This window comes from Cervus elaphus, chromosome 7 (assembly GCF_910594005.1).
Source record: "Cervus elaphus chromosome 7, mCerEla1.1, whole genome shotgun sequence".
Lineage (NCBI taxonomy): Eukaryota > Metazoa > Chordata > Mammalia > Artiodactyla > Cervidae > Cervus > Cervus elaphus.
The window spans coordinates 10,021,626-10,038,854 of NC_057821.1; the positions used below are offsets into that span (position 1 = coordinate 10,021,626).

A 17,229-nucleotide genomic window follows, 5' to 3' on the forward strand; every position below is an offset into this window, starting at 1 on the left:
TTTGCCTTCTACCCTATATCTTTTAGGTTTTAATTTTCTACCCTATCTCTCTCTTCTAGGTTTTAATTGAGCATTTTACACAATTACAGTTTCTCTCCTTTCCTAGTATAAAAATTAGCTATTTTTTTTCAAATGAGATTGTCAGTTTGCAATGTATATTTACAATAATTCAAGCGAACTCACAAATGACACACATCATTTCATGAGTAGTCCAAGTATCATATATTAGCAAAATACTCCTGATTTCTCCCTCCAGTCCCTTGTATCATTGCTGTCATTCATTTCCCGTATTCATTTGCACATATGTAGGTATACACACACAGATCCACACCACAGGCACATGTAACCGAACACAAGCATACATAATTGATTACACTGTTACTATTATTTTAAACAAATTGTTGTTAGATCAATTAAGAATAATAAAAACAAAACTTTTAATTCTACCTTCACATACTCATCCTCCAGTGCATTTTCTTTGTATAGATCTGAGTTTTCCCTCTCTCAGAAGAACTTTCACATTTTGTGCAAGGGAGGATGTGTTGTTTTTTTTTTTGTTCAGTCACTAAGCCATGTCTAACTTTCTGCAACACTATGAACTTGCAGCACACCAGGCTTCCCTTGTCCTTCACTATCTCCCAGAGTTTGCTCAAATTCATATCCACTGAGTTGGTGATGCTATCTAAACAGATCGTTCTCTGCTGCCCCCTTCTCCTTTCACCTTCAATCTTTCCTAGTATCAGGGTCTTTCCAACGACTCAGCTGCTGTTTGCATCAAGTGGCCAAAGTATTGGAGCTTCAGCTTCAGCATCAGTCCTTCCAATGAGTATTCAGGACTGATTTCCTTTAGGACTGATTAGTTTGATTTCCTTGCTGTCCAAGAGACTCTCAAGGGTCTTCTCCAACACCACAGTTTGAAGGCATCAATTCTTCAGTGCTCAGCTTTCTGTATGGTCCAACTCTCACATCTGTATCTAACTACTGGAAAACTATAGCTTTGACTTATACAGACCTTTGTCGGCAAAGTGATGTCTCTGCTTTTTAATACGCTCTCTAGGTTTGTAGGGAGGACTACTGGCAACAAATTCCCTTAATTTTGGTTTGTCTGAGAAATTATTTCTCCTTAACTTTTGAAGGATAAGTTTCCAGAGCACAGAATCCTACTTTGGGAGAGTTTTTTTCACCCTTTCAATATTTCATTTCACAGTCTTCTTCCTTGCCTGATTTCTGAGAAGAAGTCATTATATACTTTATCTTTGTTTCTCTATCTGGTTCACTTAGGTTCCTAGATCTGTGGTTTGGTGTCTGATATTAATTTAGGAAAACTCTCAGTCATTATTGCTTTAAATATTTCTTCTGTTACTTTTTTCTCTTTCCAGTATTCCAATTATGCATTTGTTACATCTTGTGTAGTTGTCCCACAGTTCTGTGTATTCTTTTCCATTTTTTCCCCCAATCTTTTTTTCTCTTTGCTTTTTAGTTTTATAAGTTTCTACCGATATATCCTCAAGCTCAGAAATTCCTTCCTCACCAGATCCAGTCTAGTAAAGAGCCCATCAAAGGCATTCTTCATTTGTTACAGTTTTTGATGTCTGGCTTTTTGTTTTGCTTTCTTCTTGCTGACATCATCCATGTGTTCTTTCATGTTGTCTACTTTTTTCATTCCAGATCAAACCAATCTATCCTAAAGGAAATCAGTCCTGAATACTCACTGGAAGGTATTTAATATATTAAATATTAACATATTAAATATGTTAAAGTATTTAACATATCAATCACAGATTTACTAGTCTGATCATTGTAACACTCCTGTCATGTTTGACTCTGACGCTTGTTCAGTCTCTTCGAACTTTGTCTGCTGTGTTTTACTTTTCTGTTGAAAGGTGTACATGATATACTATGTAAAGGAACTGCTGAAAAGAGCCTTTTAGTTGTAGTGGGATGGGAAGCATTCTGCAGTCCTATGATAGGCCTCAGTCTTTTGGTGAGCCTGTGCCCCTGAACTGTGAACTCCCATCAGCGTTTCTCAGTTTTCTTCCCCATTTATGGGACAGGAAGGCTAAGCGGACTGGAGCAGGGTGTTTCCCTTTCCCCAGCTCAGTCAGGCTCTGATAAACCCATAGTAGGTAAGACTGGTAAAATAATTTCTCCTGAGGGCAGGACTTAAGAAAAACACAATATTCTGGGTAATTTAAAAACAGTTACCTTCCCCTTTCACCTGCCAGAAGATTTAGGGGATTCTTCCTCCAGTATTCACTGGGAAAACCCAGTAGAGATTCTTGACATAAAACTCACATAAGTGAGAAGACACTCCTAGAATCTTCATCTCTCAGGGCTGTCCACACTGAATCTCCAGCATTTTGTTAACTATGGTTCTGGTTTTTTGACTCCAGTACTGGTTCCCACAGAGGATTCTGCAGCTGGTTTCTGCTCTCGTAAAATTTAATTTCCTGCATACTTTTCAGTGCACATTAAGCTATATAATCTTCTGCCTTGGGTACTCCACAGAAGTGTTTAACTTACTTGATTTATGACCTGGAATTTTTGACTCACCCTGAAGATGCCACTAGGGCAAGAGATCACTGAGATACCTGAGATGGAAAAAACTTAAGGAATCAGCATTTACTAAGAGAGTTCATACAAGAGTTGACAAGGATTACTGAATAAGGTATCACAATATAGTTCCATTGAAGAAAGCAGCAGCAGGAGAGCAGCGCCATCTAACACCTACACATTGCTTACCATGCCAGGTGCTGTTCTAAAAGCTTTTACATGCATTAACTCACCAAATTCCCTCAAAATCCTATGAGGTAAGTACTGTTTCTCCTATCTTTAGGTGAAGAAACAGAGTCATTGAAAGATAAAATAATTTCCTAAGGTCACAGTGCTATTGTACTATTCATGCTATAACTATACTATCCATCTTCAATAAAAAAAGAATATTTAACTATAAATGAACCAAATAAGTTATGGTTACTCTTTCTTAGTAAGCAGCCCAGATTCTGTTTTCAAGATGGCTGTTTAATATAGTTTATTGTTTGATCACTATTTATGTACCTTGCCCCAACACAACAAAAAGAATTATCAACCCACAGAGGAAAAAATGTACATTAGTGGACATCAGGAGTTTTATGAACATTTAACAGGTATGGAGTTTCCTTTTAGGGCAATAAAAATGTGTTGGAACTAAACAGATGATGGTTGCACAATTCTGTGAATTTACTAAATGCCAATGAACTGTTCACTTTAAGTGGTTAACTTGTTATGTGCATTTTATCTCAACTGAGAAACAATGATCTATTATAATATTTTGGTTAATAATAAGGGGAAAGGCTCTAAAATATCAGTAAGTAGTAAAAAAGTAGGTTATATGATTATATGTAGCATAATGACAAACCTGAAAAGCAAAAATTTTTAGCTTTTAATATTTGGACATAAACAGTGTCTATATCTGTACTTCAGAATAAATGTTCTTTTCAGTTTATATTTTCTGTATCTTCTAGGTCATATATTTCTTCTATTATAAGAACAAATACATTATAAGTTGAGTGATGTAACTGATTTAAAAGTTTTCAAATAATAAAATGGTTGAACTAAATTCAAATATATCAACAATTATAGTAAATGTGAACTCTCTTAACACATCAATTAGAAGACAAAGATTGTCAGAATGGGGGAAAATAGCCTAACTATATGCTATCTATAAGAAACTCCAAATACAATGATATAGGTAGGTTAAAAGGGTCAAACAGGAAGTTAAGGGAAACTAGAAAATACTTTGAACTGAATGAAAATACAGTATCTCAAAATTATGGTATGCAGCTATAAGAAGTACTCCAAGGGAAATTTATAGTTGTTATAGACTAAATAGTTGTATCTTCCCTTACCCCCAAATTCTTACCTTGAAATATTCACATAATACCAAATATAAGGGTATTTTGAAGTTGGGTCTTTGAGAGGTGATTAGGGCATGAGGGTAGAGCCCGCACGAATGGGATTAGCATCCTTATTTTGAAAGATCCCAGACAAGATACAGGGCTTCCCTGGTGGCTCAGACAGTAAAGAATCTGCCTGCATTGTGGGGGATCAGGGTTCAATTCCTGGGTCAGGAAGATCCCCTGGAGAAGGAAATGGCTACCCACTCCAGTATTCCTGCCTGGAGAATTCCATGGACAGAAAAGCCTGGCGAGCTACAGTCCATGGGGTCACAAAGAGTTGGATAGGACTGAGTGACTAACATACACAAAGAGGACACAGTGAGAAGAAGGCCGTGCCATGAAGCAGGAAACTAGCCCTTGCCAGACGCTGAGTCTGTCAGCACCTCTATCTTAGCTTCCCAGCCTCCAGAAATCGAAGAAATAAATTTCGGTTGTTTAGAAGCCACCCAGTCTTGAGCTTTCATCTTTTTTTTTTTTTTTTTTTTTAAAGTAAGCACACTCCATTTTATTGCCTTTTTGTCCAACAGTCCTGAGCAGGGTAAGGGGCAGGAATCGGGGAGGCGGGAGGTTTCCCCCTCAGAACCATCATGTAGAGGGCTTGAGGGGGTCTTTAACTGATTAGCGGGGGTGAGAGGCTCCTTACCCCCTTCCTCACCAATCCCAGTTGGTCTCAATGGAGGAAAGATTTTTCTGAGGGGGTTTCCAGGCTTCTCACCGTCCATCAGGGCATCATCCCAAACTCCTCAACGAAAAAGTCTGCTCTTCTCAGAGTTAAATACAGGAGAGGGGAGTCTCTGAGGAGTCAGCAGTGGTATTTCTCAGGGTTCTAGACAAGAGCGTCTCAGTCTCTTTCTGTCCAACAGCGGGGTGTCTTGGCTCCCCAGGCCTTAGGGTAAGTAGCTCTCAGTTTGACAGTCCGCCCCAAGCCTCACTGGTTAAGTTTGACCCGGTACCATACAGCAAGTAAAGCCGGGCATTTCTCGCCATCGAACCCCACGTCCCAGGAGGGCTCTTCATCTCCCTCAATCTGTCCATCCAGCTTCTCAAGACCTCTCAGTTTCCATCCGGGGGCTCCCCGGTCCGCCAGTCCCCCTGAGCCATTTGCCGAGCCCTTCAGCCGGTCACCGTCCATCCAGCGGGGTCTTTTGTGTCCTCACGCTGTCTAGCGGTCTCCTCGGGTCGTCACCTTCATCAGACAGGGTCCCTGGGGCCCCCGCGCCGGTGGACTCCTCGGTCGGGCCCCGCGTACGCACGAAGGCACCCAGGGCCGTGGCGTGGCCCGAGCGTAGCATCTGGAGCTGGCGCCGACCGCGGCGGTACAGGTACTCGATGCGCAGTACGTCGGAGCGTGGCAGGCAAGCGTGCTGCCGGAACTCGGCCCGCACCCGTGCCTCGGCGCCCGGCTTCCCGCGCCCGGCGCGCAACAGCTCGCGGTACAGGCTCAGAACTTGCCTCTGCAACCGGCTGTGCCGGCTCATGGTAGTAGCTGGGGCGCGGGGCACGGAACCGCGCGCCAGCACAGTCTCGAGCTTTCATCTTAAGACTTTACAAAAAGAGTAAAGATAAACCCAAGTCAAGCAAAAGGAAGGAAATGTTAAAAGAGCAGAAACCTGGAGAAGGAAATGGCAACCCACTCCAGTATTCTTGCCTGGAAAAGTCCATGGACAGAGGAGCCTGGCGGGCTGCAGTCCACGGGGTTACATGACTGAGCATGTGTGCACGGGGGTGGAGGGAGATGGGTTGGTAGCAATAAAGTGGTAGAACTAAAAAAAAAATAAAAAAATAAAATAAAAGAGCAGAGACTTATGCAACTGAAAACAAAAGAATAGAGAAAAATCAATGAAACCAAAAGCTATTTTCTTAAAATTATCAAATTCTTTAAAATTACCAAGATTTAAAAAAAAAAAAAATTACCAAGATTAACAAAGAAAAAAAGAAAGGAGACACAAAATATACAGAATGAGAGGATTATCACTACATGCACAGAAAGCATTAAAATGATTTAATAAAGAATAGTATAAACAATTCTACACAACATAAATCCAACAATTCAGTGAAAAGGACCAATTCCTTGGAATTACCCAAAGTCATCCAAGATGAAAGATAACCTGAACAGATTTATAATTACAAAAATAAACTAAGTTAGTAATTTTAAACCTTCAAAAAAGATCCCTCTAGGCCCAGAAGGTTTCACTAGCAAATTTTTAAGAATAAGATGACCACCAATTCTGTACAATTTGCTACAGGGGGAAAAGGAAAAACTGGTACAAATATCAGAGTTTATATATAGCTGCAGGCCACCAGCCACATGTAGCTATTGAGTAGCTGAAATGCAGTTAGAGCCACATGTTGAAATGATAATATTTTGGCGACATTGAGTTAAGTAAATAAAATGTATTATTATTAAGTGTTCCTGAAAGTCTTAGTAAGACTTAGGTCAGATAAGGTCTGCTTTCCTCATCACTTCTGATTTCTAACTACAAGACAACTATGAAACTAAAGGACAAAACTGAAGTGGCTACTAAGCCAAAGTCTGATCCACTCTAGAATTCAATTACTTTCAAGATGATCTCAAAACAAAGTATAAGCAAAATCCTTAGAAACTGTAAGAGGAAACTGGAAGGGCACTGACCACTACAAAGCAAAGCCCTCCTTTGAATGAAACAACAGAAGCAACAGTTAGAACTGGACACGGAACAACAGACTGGTTCAAAACTGGCAAAGGAGTACGTCAAGGCTGTATATTGTTACCCTGTTTATTCAGCTTAACATGTAGAGTACATTGTGTGAAATGCTGGGCTGGATGAAGCACAAGCTGGAATCAAGATTGCCGGGAGAAATATCAATAACCTCAGATACACAATGCGGGAGGCCTGGGTTTGTTCTCTGAGTTGGGAAGATTCCCTGGAGAAGGGTAAACCTACCCACTCCCGTATTCTGGCCTGGAGAATTCCATGGTCTGTATAATCCATGGGGTCACAAAGAGTCGGACACAACTGAGCAACTTTCACTTTCAGATATGCAGATGACACCACCCTTATGGCAGAAAGCCAAGAGGAATTAAAGAGTTTCTTGATGAAGGTGAAAGAGGAGAATGAAAAAGCTGACTTAAAACTCAACATTCAAAAAATGAAGATCATGGCATCCAGTCCTATCACTTCATGGCAAATAGATGGGGAAACAATGGAAACAGTGACAGACTTTATTTTCTTGGGCTCCAAAATCACTGTGGACCGTGACTACAGTTGTAAGATTAAAAGATGCTTGCTCCTTGGAAGAAAGGCAATGACAAACCTATACAGTATATTAAAAAGCAGAGAGATTACTTCGCCTGCAAAGGTCCATATAGTCAAAGCTATGGTTTTTCCAGTAGTCATGTATGGATGTGAGAGTTGGACTATAAAGAAAGCTGAGCACTGAAGAACTGATGCCTTTGAACAGTGGTGCTGGAGAAGACTCTTAACAGTCCCTTGGACAGCAACAAGATCAAATCAGTCAATCCTAAAGGAAATCAACCCTGAATATTCATTGAAAGGACTGATGCTGAAGCTCCAATACTTTGGCCACCTGATGTGAAGAGCCAACTCACTGGAAAAGACCCTAGTGCTAGGAAAGATTGAGGGCAGGAGGTGGGACGACAGAGGATGAGATGGTTGGATGGTATCACCGACTCAATGGACAAGAGTTTGAGCAAACTCTGGGAGATGGTGATGGACAGGGAAGCCTGGCGTGCTGCAGTCCATGGGGTCTCAAAGAGTCGGACACGACTGAGGGACTGAATGACAACAAAGCACTCCTACCTTGGAGCCAAGTGTCCAGTAGTGACATTCTCTTGGTAAAGAAAGGAAACTATAAGCTGTTTAAAGTTAAAGGGAAGAAAAATTAAGTATTTTTTAAAGGGGGATTTTTTTTCAAGGTAAAGATTATAGAATGAACTAATTTCTAAGTGATATGTCTCTCTGTCATTCCAAGGAAACTCATTAGAGCACTGTGTGGCTATTGTCAAGCCATCATGAAAAGAACAGAATGGAATTTGCTTTTCAGTAAGAAGATATTCTCTTCAAATACTCCTACCTTAACTACAAGACTAATAGGGGGTTAAAAATAACTGTATCAAAAAAAAAAAATAACTGTATCATGAGCCATAATTAAGGAATATAAACTGCATCATAGAAATTAAGATATTAGATAAAGCTTAAAAGCCCTATCCTTCAATTATTTTAGATCCTAATCACCAGTCTGCTTAAAAAACAAACATTTTTCAGTAGTTACGTAGATCCCCCACTTTCAGTTTTGCTTTCTGCAGGCTGAGTTACCCGAAGCCAACCTCAATCTGAAAATACTAAGTGGAAAAGTCCAGAAATACATAATCTATAAGTTTTAAACTGCACACCATTTGTAAGTGGCATGAGGAAACCTCACACCTTCCTGCCCAATCCCACCCAGAACCCCGAGCCATCAACACTGCTGGCTCTTGCGATCCAACCACTCACATCGATATGGCTTGATGATCCAGGATCACCCAAAGCAAATGGTCCCTTTGTAGGCATTTTATCATCTCACATCATCACAAGAAGGGCAAGTACAAACAGTAAGATACTGTGGGGGGGAGGGGGGAAAGGAGGAAGACCATATTCACATAACTCTTATTACAGCATATTGCTATAACTGATCTATTATCAGTTATTATTAATTTCATATTGTACCTAACTTCTTTATCACAGGTATGTATGTATAGGAAAAAAATATATATGGGGTCAGCACTATCCATGGTTTCAGGCATCCACTAGGAGGTCTTGAAATATATCCCCTAAAGGGGGTAGAGAGGATGAGTGCTACTGTACTGATAAATTAGGTATTCACTATGATTTGAACAAGAAGCAATTATGCTTGCTTCCTTATTTTTAAGAGAGATGCTCTGGTCTGATTCAGTAGCAAGTGTACACAATGACACTTACTGAAAATTCCCATCACACAACAATTCAGTAAAAATTACTCATCTGAAGCAATTTCAGCATAAACATTTTTTTGTGATGGAGAAATGTACATATCTCCTCCACTGTAAGTCTTTCTTGTTGCCTCATTTTTAATGTTTCCAAAACCAATGTGACCAAATATGTTCATTTAATATAATGGCTCTTCCCTTCTCCTTCCAAGAAAAGTAGTCTTTAAACCAATGATACATATTAAAATTATGTAAGAATCAAAGAAGTGCAGGAAGCTTTATGCGCATATGTTTTACTATGATAGGGATATACTCTCTAACTAAACACTTCTTAAAACTAGAGTCAGTCTCAGTTATAGCCCTTACCAACGCATACACACACAAAAGTTAAGGATTATGTTTTTTTTAAAAAGCAAATTATGCTGAAGTTTTTACTTCTTAAATGGTCAGTGGCTTTGGGATTATTTTCTTTTTAACAGTAAGTATAACAATAAATATAACTAGATATATTTGGTTAAAGTTTTTTTTAATGAACTGTCAATCCCCGAATTCTGAATCCCTGGAACCTAACATTCCAGATCAAAGATGTTTCTATTATGAAGGGCTCTGGCTCCTGTAAGAAAAAGAGATACTGCCTTCAAATTATATTCTTGCTCTTCTACCAAATCCTTATAGTTAAAACATTTGACACTTCATAACTAGACATGCAAATATCTTATTTACTACATTTTAAAGATATATCCCTGTTTCATCTCATCTCTCGATTTTCCATACTTCATAGAGATTTCCAACATGTCTACATTTTAGAGATTAATCTTCACAATGCCTTTGACTCCAGGGAACGACTCCTGGACGCAACCACCAAACAATAACGACCACTTGGTGTCAGTACAACCAAGTGGCTCATAGAAACCAGGAGCTGAAGCTTCTCTGAAGCCGAAATAGCCCATAACCTTTCATTTTTTTAATTTTTCATTGAAGGATAACTGCTTGACAATGTCATGTTGGTTTCTGCCACACAACAACAAAAATCAACCATAAGTATATATGAGTGTGTGTGTGTGTATATATATATATACATATATATATATGTATATATATATATACACCCTCCTTTCCACTCCCCAGCCCATCACCTTTGAAACTTAATATAGACCTTAGAATGTAAAGATATTTAAGGATTTCGGATCTCATTTACAACTTGAAATGTCCCTTCTGAAAACATTTCCCATACAAATCAAAATCAGCTTAGGCTACCATTTCTTTTATAAGAAAAGATATGTTTCATGACTACTCATATTTCTGATACTGAAGGGATCTAGAAATTAGAGTTGAAACAGAGAGCATCTTATTGAGGATAGTCTAGAAGTAAGTGAAACAGGCTTTCTGAGTGCAACACAGAAGAGAGACATTCTAAAGGTGGGGTCAATAAGTAAAAGGGCAAGAGAACTGGTGTAAGTGCCAAGGAGGATAGCATCCAAATATTAACAGAAGACACCGGTGTAGAGTCTAGAGGAAGTCTATGAAACTAGAGCTTCTTTTATAACATGATCAGTTAAAACACTGGAGAAGAATGAGGAGCAGCAATTCTGCACTACCAGCTTAAAGTGGACATTCTGTAAACTGGAGAAGCTGGGAGAAATTACAAAGGTTTTAAGAAACAAACGGTGTGATTACATAGGGGCACCCATCAAGCTTCCTAACCTGTGGGTCTATATTACGTATTATGATTTGGGAGCTTAATAAGAGAAGTTCCATTTTTAACCTCTGAGAAAACTAAATGAATAATGTTTAAGTATTTTGTCTACATGTGAATTATCCCCTAAAGACCTGTGTGAAGCCTTTAATAGGAGGAGCTATTTCAAGTGGGAGAAACCTTCATTAGCACTTGATCACCAGAGTATCCCATGACCACAGCGCCTACTTTACAACTAAAACCATTCTGTTTTAGAAGGAATTACTAAGTGCAGGGGTACAGCTCTCTTGCAGAACTTTGAAAGAGGATGCTCTATCAGGAAGAGGGGAGGCTAAAATGTATCCGAGGCTAAAATGGGGACAAGCACTCATGCTACTTACTCCTTCCCAAGAGTCAGAAGTGTACCACTGACAAGCAGGAACTCCTTGGGAAACACTTCCTACCTAAGAGTCACCCTGCTCATCTCAGTCTAACCCTCATTTCACTCACTCTCGAAATGGAGAGAACTTGGGGACCATTTACCCCAGTCTCCCTAAACTCTGCCAAATTCCAACACCCAGGAGCCAAAGTTTCCCTGTGAACCCTGTATGTCCAATGGCAAAAAAAATCATAAAACTACTTCAGATGATTTATAACTATAATTTACAGCTAATTCCTAACTTTTACCAAAACAAATCATTACTTATCTCTGGTCTTCAGTTTCCCCATCCAGAAAGTACAGCTAACACTTCCCTAAGAAAATTTATATGAAAAAGCCCAATACAATGCCTGACTTAAAATAGGCATTAGATAACAGGTTGCTTTTATCTAAGAAGCAAAAGTCTGTAGGAAGAAGATAAAATATTTGGGCCTGAAAATAAATCTGCCAAGAATCAAATACTTAGTGGTACTCAATCAAGGGAGTTAGAAATGCGTGCAGTGAGAGGAAGGGTGGCTGTCAAGATGAACACAGGAAGCTACAGGTATTTATTCAGAGAGAGACATAGACGCCTCACGTAATGAAGAACTGTCCAGACGACATGCCAACGGCACAAACCTGTTGAGACACTTAAACAGTACAACCATTCTAAAGTGAAAGAAGACCCAATCTGTAAACTGTTAAATATAAGCAAAAGGTCCTTTTAGGAAGAGAAATGAGTTCAAACAACATAAGTATTACTACAGAAATAAGAATGGATTCTTCCTAGAAAAGACCACCCAACCAAAAACAAAAACAAGCAAACAAATAAGCTTTGTTCTTAAAACAGAAAGATGAGGCAAAGAGAAGTTACCTAACTTGTCCAAATTTGTGCCCAGGAAACGTGGTCCTACATTCCAAACCCCTAGCACGACACTAAACTCAGTGCACTAGCAGGTTGAGAGTGAGGAGCAGACCTGAAAGAGCCAATCACGCCAAGGCTAACAGGGCACCTGGTCTTGTTCCCCACAGGTCCACAGTTGCGGCTTTATGCATATTATGCATATTTCACTTTCTGCCAGTCATTTAACATTTCTGCTATCATTACGTGTTTTATAATCAACAGTAAAAGGAATTCATTGGAATATGGTAGCTTGTAAATGGAATTAAATTCTTTATTAGACTAGATGACCAGTTTGCAAACTATACTCCCCAGAGCAATGGAGATTATCTCAGAGAGCAGGTGACATAGGCCAAGGAGGCTCCCAATTCAAAAAAGTCAGTTTCATTTTTATCTTCTCTTGTTTGGAGGAGGCATTCACACACATTTATCACGGAGAAGACTCTACTAATTAAGAAAAATGCTTGAAAACCTTGGATTCAGGTGAATTATTAAGATCCCATGAAGGTATAAGATTTCAAAGTCCTGAAAAACAACTCACAGACCATATGACCAAGAAAGGCTTTCCATTTTTTACTGCCTTCAGTGCTAATATATTTACATTCTACCTACTTACAGAATTTGGGAGGGATGTTATAAGTATACATTTTAATGTCCCATATAGTGATAATTTTTTAAGTGATAATTATTTTTAATTTAACATTAACACACACACACACACAATAAGACTAGAGCTCTCAAACAAGGGAGAACACTAGGAAGCAGTATCTCTGCATCAAAGAAATTTTTTTTTTAAAGTCATGTATGTTGTCTTCCTCCTCCCTTAAAAACACTGACATGCATTTAAAAATTTATTGAGTAGCCACTCTCCAACGGGCTCAGCTTTTTCAAGATTATACAAAGATACACAAGACATGTATCATCTTAAGTTTTAAAAGTGGTATTAGACATTCACCAAATTAACTGGGCAGAAAGAGGTACAGGGCCCAAGAGAAGCAAAGGAGAGCGAGGGAAGCTTATAGGAAACGGAGCGCAGCAGGGGAAACGACTTCCGCCTGTGCAAGCGGGAAGACTTTCAGGAGCGGAGGCCTGAAGACAGAGTCCAAAAAGGGAGACTCTCTGCACGCTGACACATGACTGTTCCATGATGCTGACTCTTTAGTCAACAGTTTACTATTTAGTAGGAGAAAAGGATAAATAAACAAACACCTAAAACACGATATGTTAATTATAACAAGTGTGTGCATAATATACGAATTTCCTTGGGGTGGTGGGGAGAGCAGGAAGAGGGAAGGAGGAAAGGTGACTTCACCAGGGCCCTGAGGATGAGGAGGGGTTTGTCGTAAAGAAAAAGGCATTTCAGGCAACGGGAATAACACAAGCAAGGGCATGGAGAAAAGAAGCCATGTGGTGTCTCTGGGGACTGGATGTGTGAGTAAAGAGGTGACTGAGGATGAAAGTGAAAATGAGGCCAGACCAGATGGTGAGGAGCTTTAAGCCCGATGCCAAGGAATTTGGCTCTATTACAGAAGGCACAAAGGTTTTCAGAAAGGAATGATTTCACAAAATATGACACTATGAGATACACTTTCTAACATTTTTTTCAGGCAGAAAAATATTTCAAGTTTCCACTGGCTGCAAAAATATATATGGGAAAATTAATTCTAGGACTTCTTGAAGTAACTCCAAAGGTCCCACTGGCTATGAGTCCAGATAAGAGCTCCCTGAGGACAGAAGCGATTTGTATTTATTTTTCTCTAGATCTCTAGGACATGGGATATAGAGAAACAAATAGGAATTGGTGTGTGATTAACGATGATAAGACAGAACAAAAGATGACTCAAGCTTCTGGCCTGATCATCTCAGCTGGGTTCCCATAAGAAGAATAAGTTTTTGCCTAGGAGATGTTAAAATTCAAAACTCTACAAAATACCCAGGGGTTCTGTCCATAAGCACTTCAATAAAGGTTTGAAGCTCCAAAGAGTCTGCACCACAGATATGACTTTGAGCACTGCCATATATGCTGTACTGGTGAGAGCTGAAGCCATCTGGGTGGGTGAGGTCACTGAGAATGAACTGCGCCCATTTCATAATCTAGCACAGGCATACCTTGGTGATAAAGCCGCTTAGGTTGCAGACCAACGTAATACAGTGAATATTGCCATAAAGTGAATCATATGGATTTTTTTGTTTCCCAGTGCATATAAATGTTATGGAGAAAAATGAAGTCTGCTGCACTGACTGACTTCATGAACAATTTCTCTGTAGAATGAAAGGCTGTTTTGACAGCATTTTCCCCACAGTAGGACTTCTTTCAAAATTGGGACTCAGTCCTCTCAAACCCTGCCACTGCTTTATCAGCTAAGTTTATGTAATATTCTAAATTCTTTCAACAACCTCCACAGCACCTTCACCAGGAGGAGATTCTATCTCAGAAGCCGCTTTCTTTCTTTACTTTAAGAAGTAAGTCATTAGTTCAAGTTTTATGCTGAACTTGCATACTCAGTCATATCTTTACGCTCCCCTTCCGGGTACTCTTGTTACGCCCACTACACCTACAGTTACTTCCTCCAGTGAATTTTGAAACCCCTCCGAAGTCATCCGTGAGTATTGCAATCGACTTCTTCCAAAATCTTGATCACGTTGATACTTTGACCTCCCAATGAATCACAAATATTCTTAATGTTCTTAACCTTTTCCAGAAGGATTTACTTTACCCAGGTGCATCAGAGGATTCACTATCTAGGGCAACTATAGACTCACAAAATGTATTTCTTAAAGAATAAAACTTGAAAGTAGAAATGACTCCTTAATCTATGACTACAGAATGGATGCTGTGTTAGTAGACACGAAAATCTCATACATTTCCCTCGGAGCTCTTGGGTGACCAGGATCACTGTCAATGAGTAGTAACATTTTAAAAGGAATCCTTTTCTCTGAGTCTTAATAGTAGGCTTGAAATTTTCAGTGAACCATGTTGTAAACAGATGTACAATCATCCAAGGCTTTGCTGTTTCATTTACAGAGCAGAGGCAGAATAGATTTTTAAGGACCTTAGGGTTTCAGAATGGTAAGTGAACATGAACACTGGCTTCAACATAAAGCCACCAGATGCATTAGACCCTAGCAAGAAAGCCTGTCCTTTGAAGCCAGGCACTGCTGTCTCCTCCTTAGCTGTGAAAAGTCTTAGATGGCATCTTCTAACAGTATCAGTATTCTGTCTACACTGAGAACCTGCTGCTTTGGGCAGCCCCTTGGTGAATCATCTCAGCTGGATCTTCTGGAAAACTCACTGTGGCTTCTGCATCAGCTCGTGCTCCCTCACCTTGCATTTTATGTGACGGAGATCACTTCCTTCCTTAAACTTCAAGAACTAACCTCTGCTAGCTTTAGCCGTTTCTTCTGCAACTCCCTCACCTCTCTCAGTCTTCATAGAGTTGAAGAGTTAGGGCCTTGCTCTGGATTAGGTTTTAGCTTAAGGGAATGTTGTGGCTGATTTCATCTTCTATCCAGACCACTCAAACTTTCTCCACATCAGCAATAAGGCTGTTACTTTCTCATGATTCATGTGTTCACTGGAGTAGCTCTTTTCCTTTCCTTGAAGGACTTTTTCTTTGCTTTCAAAACTTAGCTGTTTGGTGAAAGTGACCTAGCTTTCATTTGGTCTCATCTTTTGATATGCCTTCCTCACTAAGCTTAATCATTTCTAGCTTTGGCTTTAAAGTGGGAAATATGTGACTCCTCCTTTCACTTAAAACACTTAGAGGCCATTGAAGGGTTATCAACCAATCTAATTTCAACATTGTTTTATCTCAGGGAATACGGAGGCCCAAGGAGAAGGGAGCGAGATGGGGGAATGGCTGGTTGGTGGTCAAAACACATGAATTTACCAATTAAGTTCACAGTCTTATATGGGTACAGCTCATGGCACCCCAAAAGTTACAATAGAAACAACACAGATCACTCATTACAGACCACCATAACAAATATAATAAAAATGAAAAAGTCTGAAATATTGGTAGAATTACCAAAATTTTACACAGAGACACAAAGTGAACAAATGCTGTTGAAAAAATGGCACCAGCAGCAGACCTGCTCAACAAAAGGCTGTCACAAATCTTCAATTTGTAAAAAAACAAAATTATCTGTAAAGTACAATCAAGTGAACAGCAATAAATCAAGGTATGCCTATAGTCTCAGGACAAAGATGAGGCTAGACAGATAAAGAACATTCACAGGAAAAACAAGAAAGGGATCATGTGTGACTAAGAAGGTAGACATTTCAGAAACCATTCAGAGTTTGGTGCCAAATGGTTAAGTTAGTGTGAAGACTGGAAAGTGGCTACTGAATTTGGAAACTCGGTAGTTGCTAATAAACATCATTGAAGTGTGTATAGGATTGACCAGGTTGAAGAATAAAGGGATATGGAAATAAGAGACAATGAATGGAAATCACTCTGTCCACAAAGTGTGGCAATAAAGAGAAAGAGTGAGAGGTTTTAGTATCTTGACAGGTCATCAGGGACATAGGCACATTTTGTGCATTATATCTTTTCTTTAATACAACTTGTCTCTAGAGACTGTGAGAATAAAAACTGCCTTCAGTATTCTTAGAGCACCTACTAGATTATACTATAAAAACAGCAGCACTACTAAGTCATTGTTTAGATTGCAAGACATATCTCATACACTTCACTAAATGTTAACTAAATTCCAGTGTAAAGAGAACAATAGACTGAATCAATTAGTCATTAAATTCAAGTCATTTACCAGCATCGGGCTGGAAAAGAGACCACACCCTGCTACGGAATTTGACAGGCTCTGTGAGCAGGGCTGGGGAAGCTGCATGTTACCTCAACCCCTGGGCTGCACAGGGCCATACTCACCTCCATAGTAGAGTCCTGTAGCAGTGCACATCCGCCACTGTCCCTGATACATTCCTGCTCTGCTGGGGCTGCACATCTGGACGCTGACATCTGCAATCTCTTGGGGCTCTAGCGATCTCACCATCACCATGTTCACATGTCCAAACTGGTCTCCCCCGACATATTTAAGACAAACCCCTGGAGGCCAGGCCTCTGCCCCTGAGTTCAAGCAAAAGAAAAAAATGTTAGGCAATCAGTGGTCCTATGCTGGGTGCAGTTCATTACAAAACTGTAGAAGATGCCTCTTTGTCTCTCGCACATATGTAAACCTACCCATATTCTTGAGCTATACACTGATTAGGGAGAATCAGAGTCAACAACTCCTGACCAATGGCCTACCCCTAACAGAAAGCACACACGACAAAAGCAAGGCAGTTTCTCAAGAAGTAGTGTTTTGGGTGCCCAGGGAAAGCTACACATCACACTA

At 39.7% G+C, this 17,229-nt stretch overlaps 2 protein-coding genes across 7 annotated transcripts in view; both read right to left on the bottom strand.

Annotated features, from left to right (window-relative positions):
• ILRUN (inflammation and lipid regulator with UBA-like and NBR1-like domains) overlaps positions 1 to 17,229 on the bottom strand; it is a 110,693-nt gene that overhangs the window by 47,619 nt on the left and 45,845 nt on the right. For 5 of the 6 annotated variants that reach the window (XM_043907216.1, XM_043907220.1, XM_043907218.1 and 2 more), the window contains exon 3: positions 16,764 to 16,961. The exons of the other annotated variant lie outside the window; for it this stretch is intronic. In XM_043907216.1, coding sequence (XP_043763151.1) covers positions 16,764 to 16,961 — 198 coding nt within the window. The remainder of the gene's footprint in view (positions 1 to 16,763; positions 16,962 to 17,229) is intronic. 6 annotated transcript variants of the gene reach the window in all.
• LOC122696966 (succinate dehydrogenase assembly factor 1, mitochondrial) lies at positions 4,429 to 5,461 on the bottom strand. The gene has a single exon (XM_043907223.1). It carries the CDS (start codon positions 5,414 to 5,416, stop codon positions 5,060 to 5,062), a length of 357 nt encoding a protein of 118 aa, XP_043763158.1. The 5' UTR covers positions 5,417 to 5,461; the 3' UTR covers positions 4,429 to 5,059.

Bases quoted from the DNA above. Each gene is read 5' to 3' on its own strand.
- LOC122696966 (XM_043907223.1), bottom strand. From the start codon at position 5,416: ATGAGCCGGCACAGCCGGTTGCAGAGGCAAGTTCTGAGCCTGTACCGC.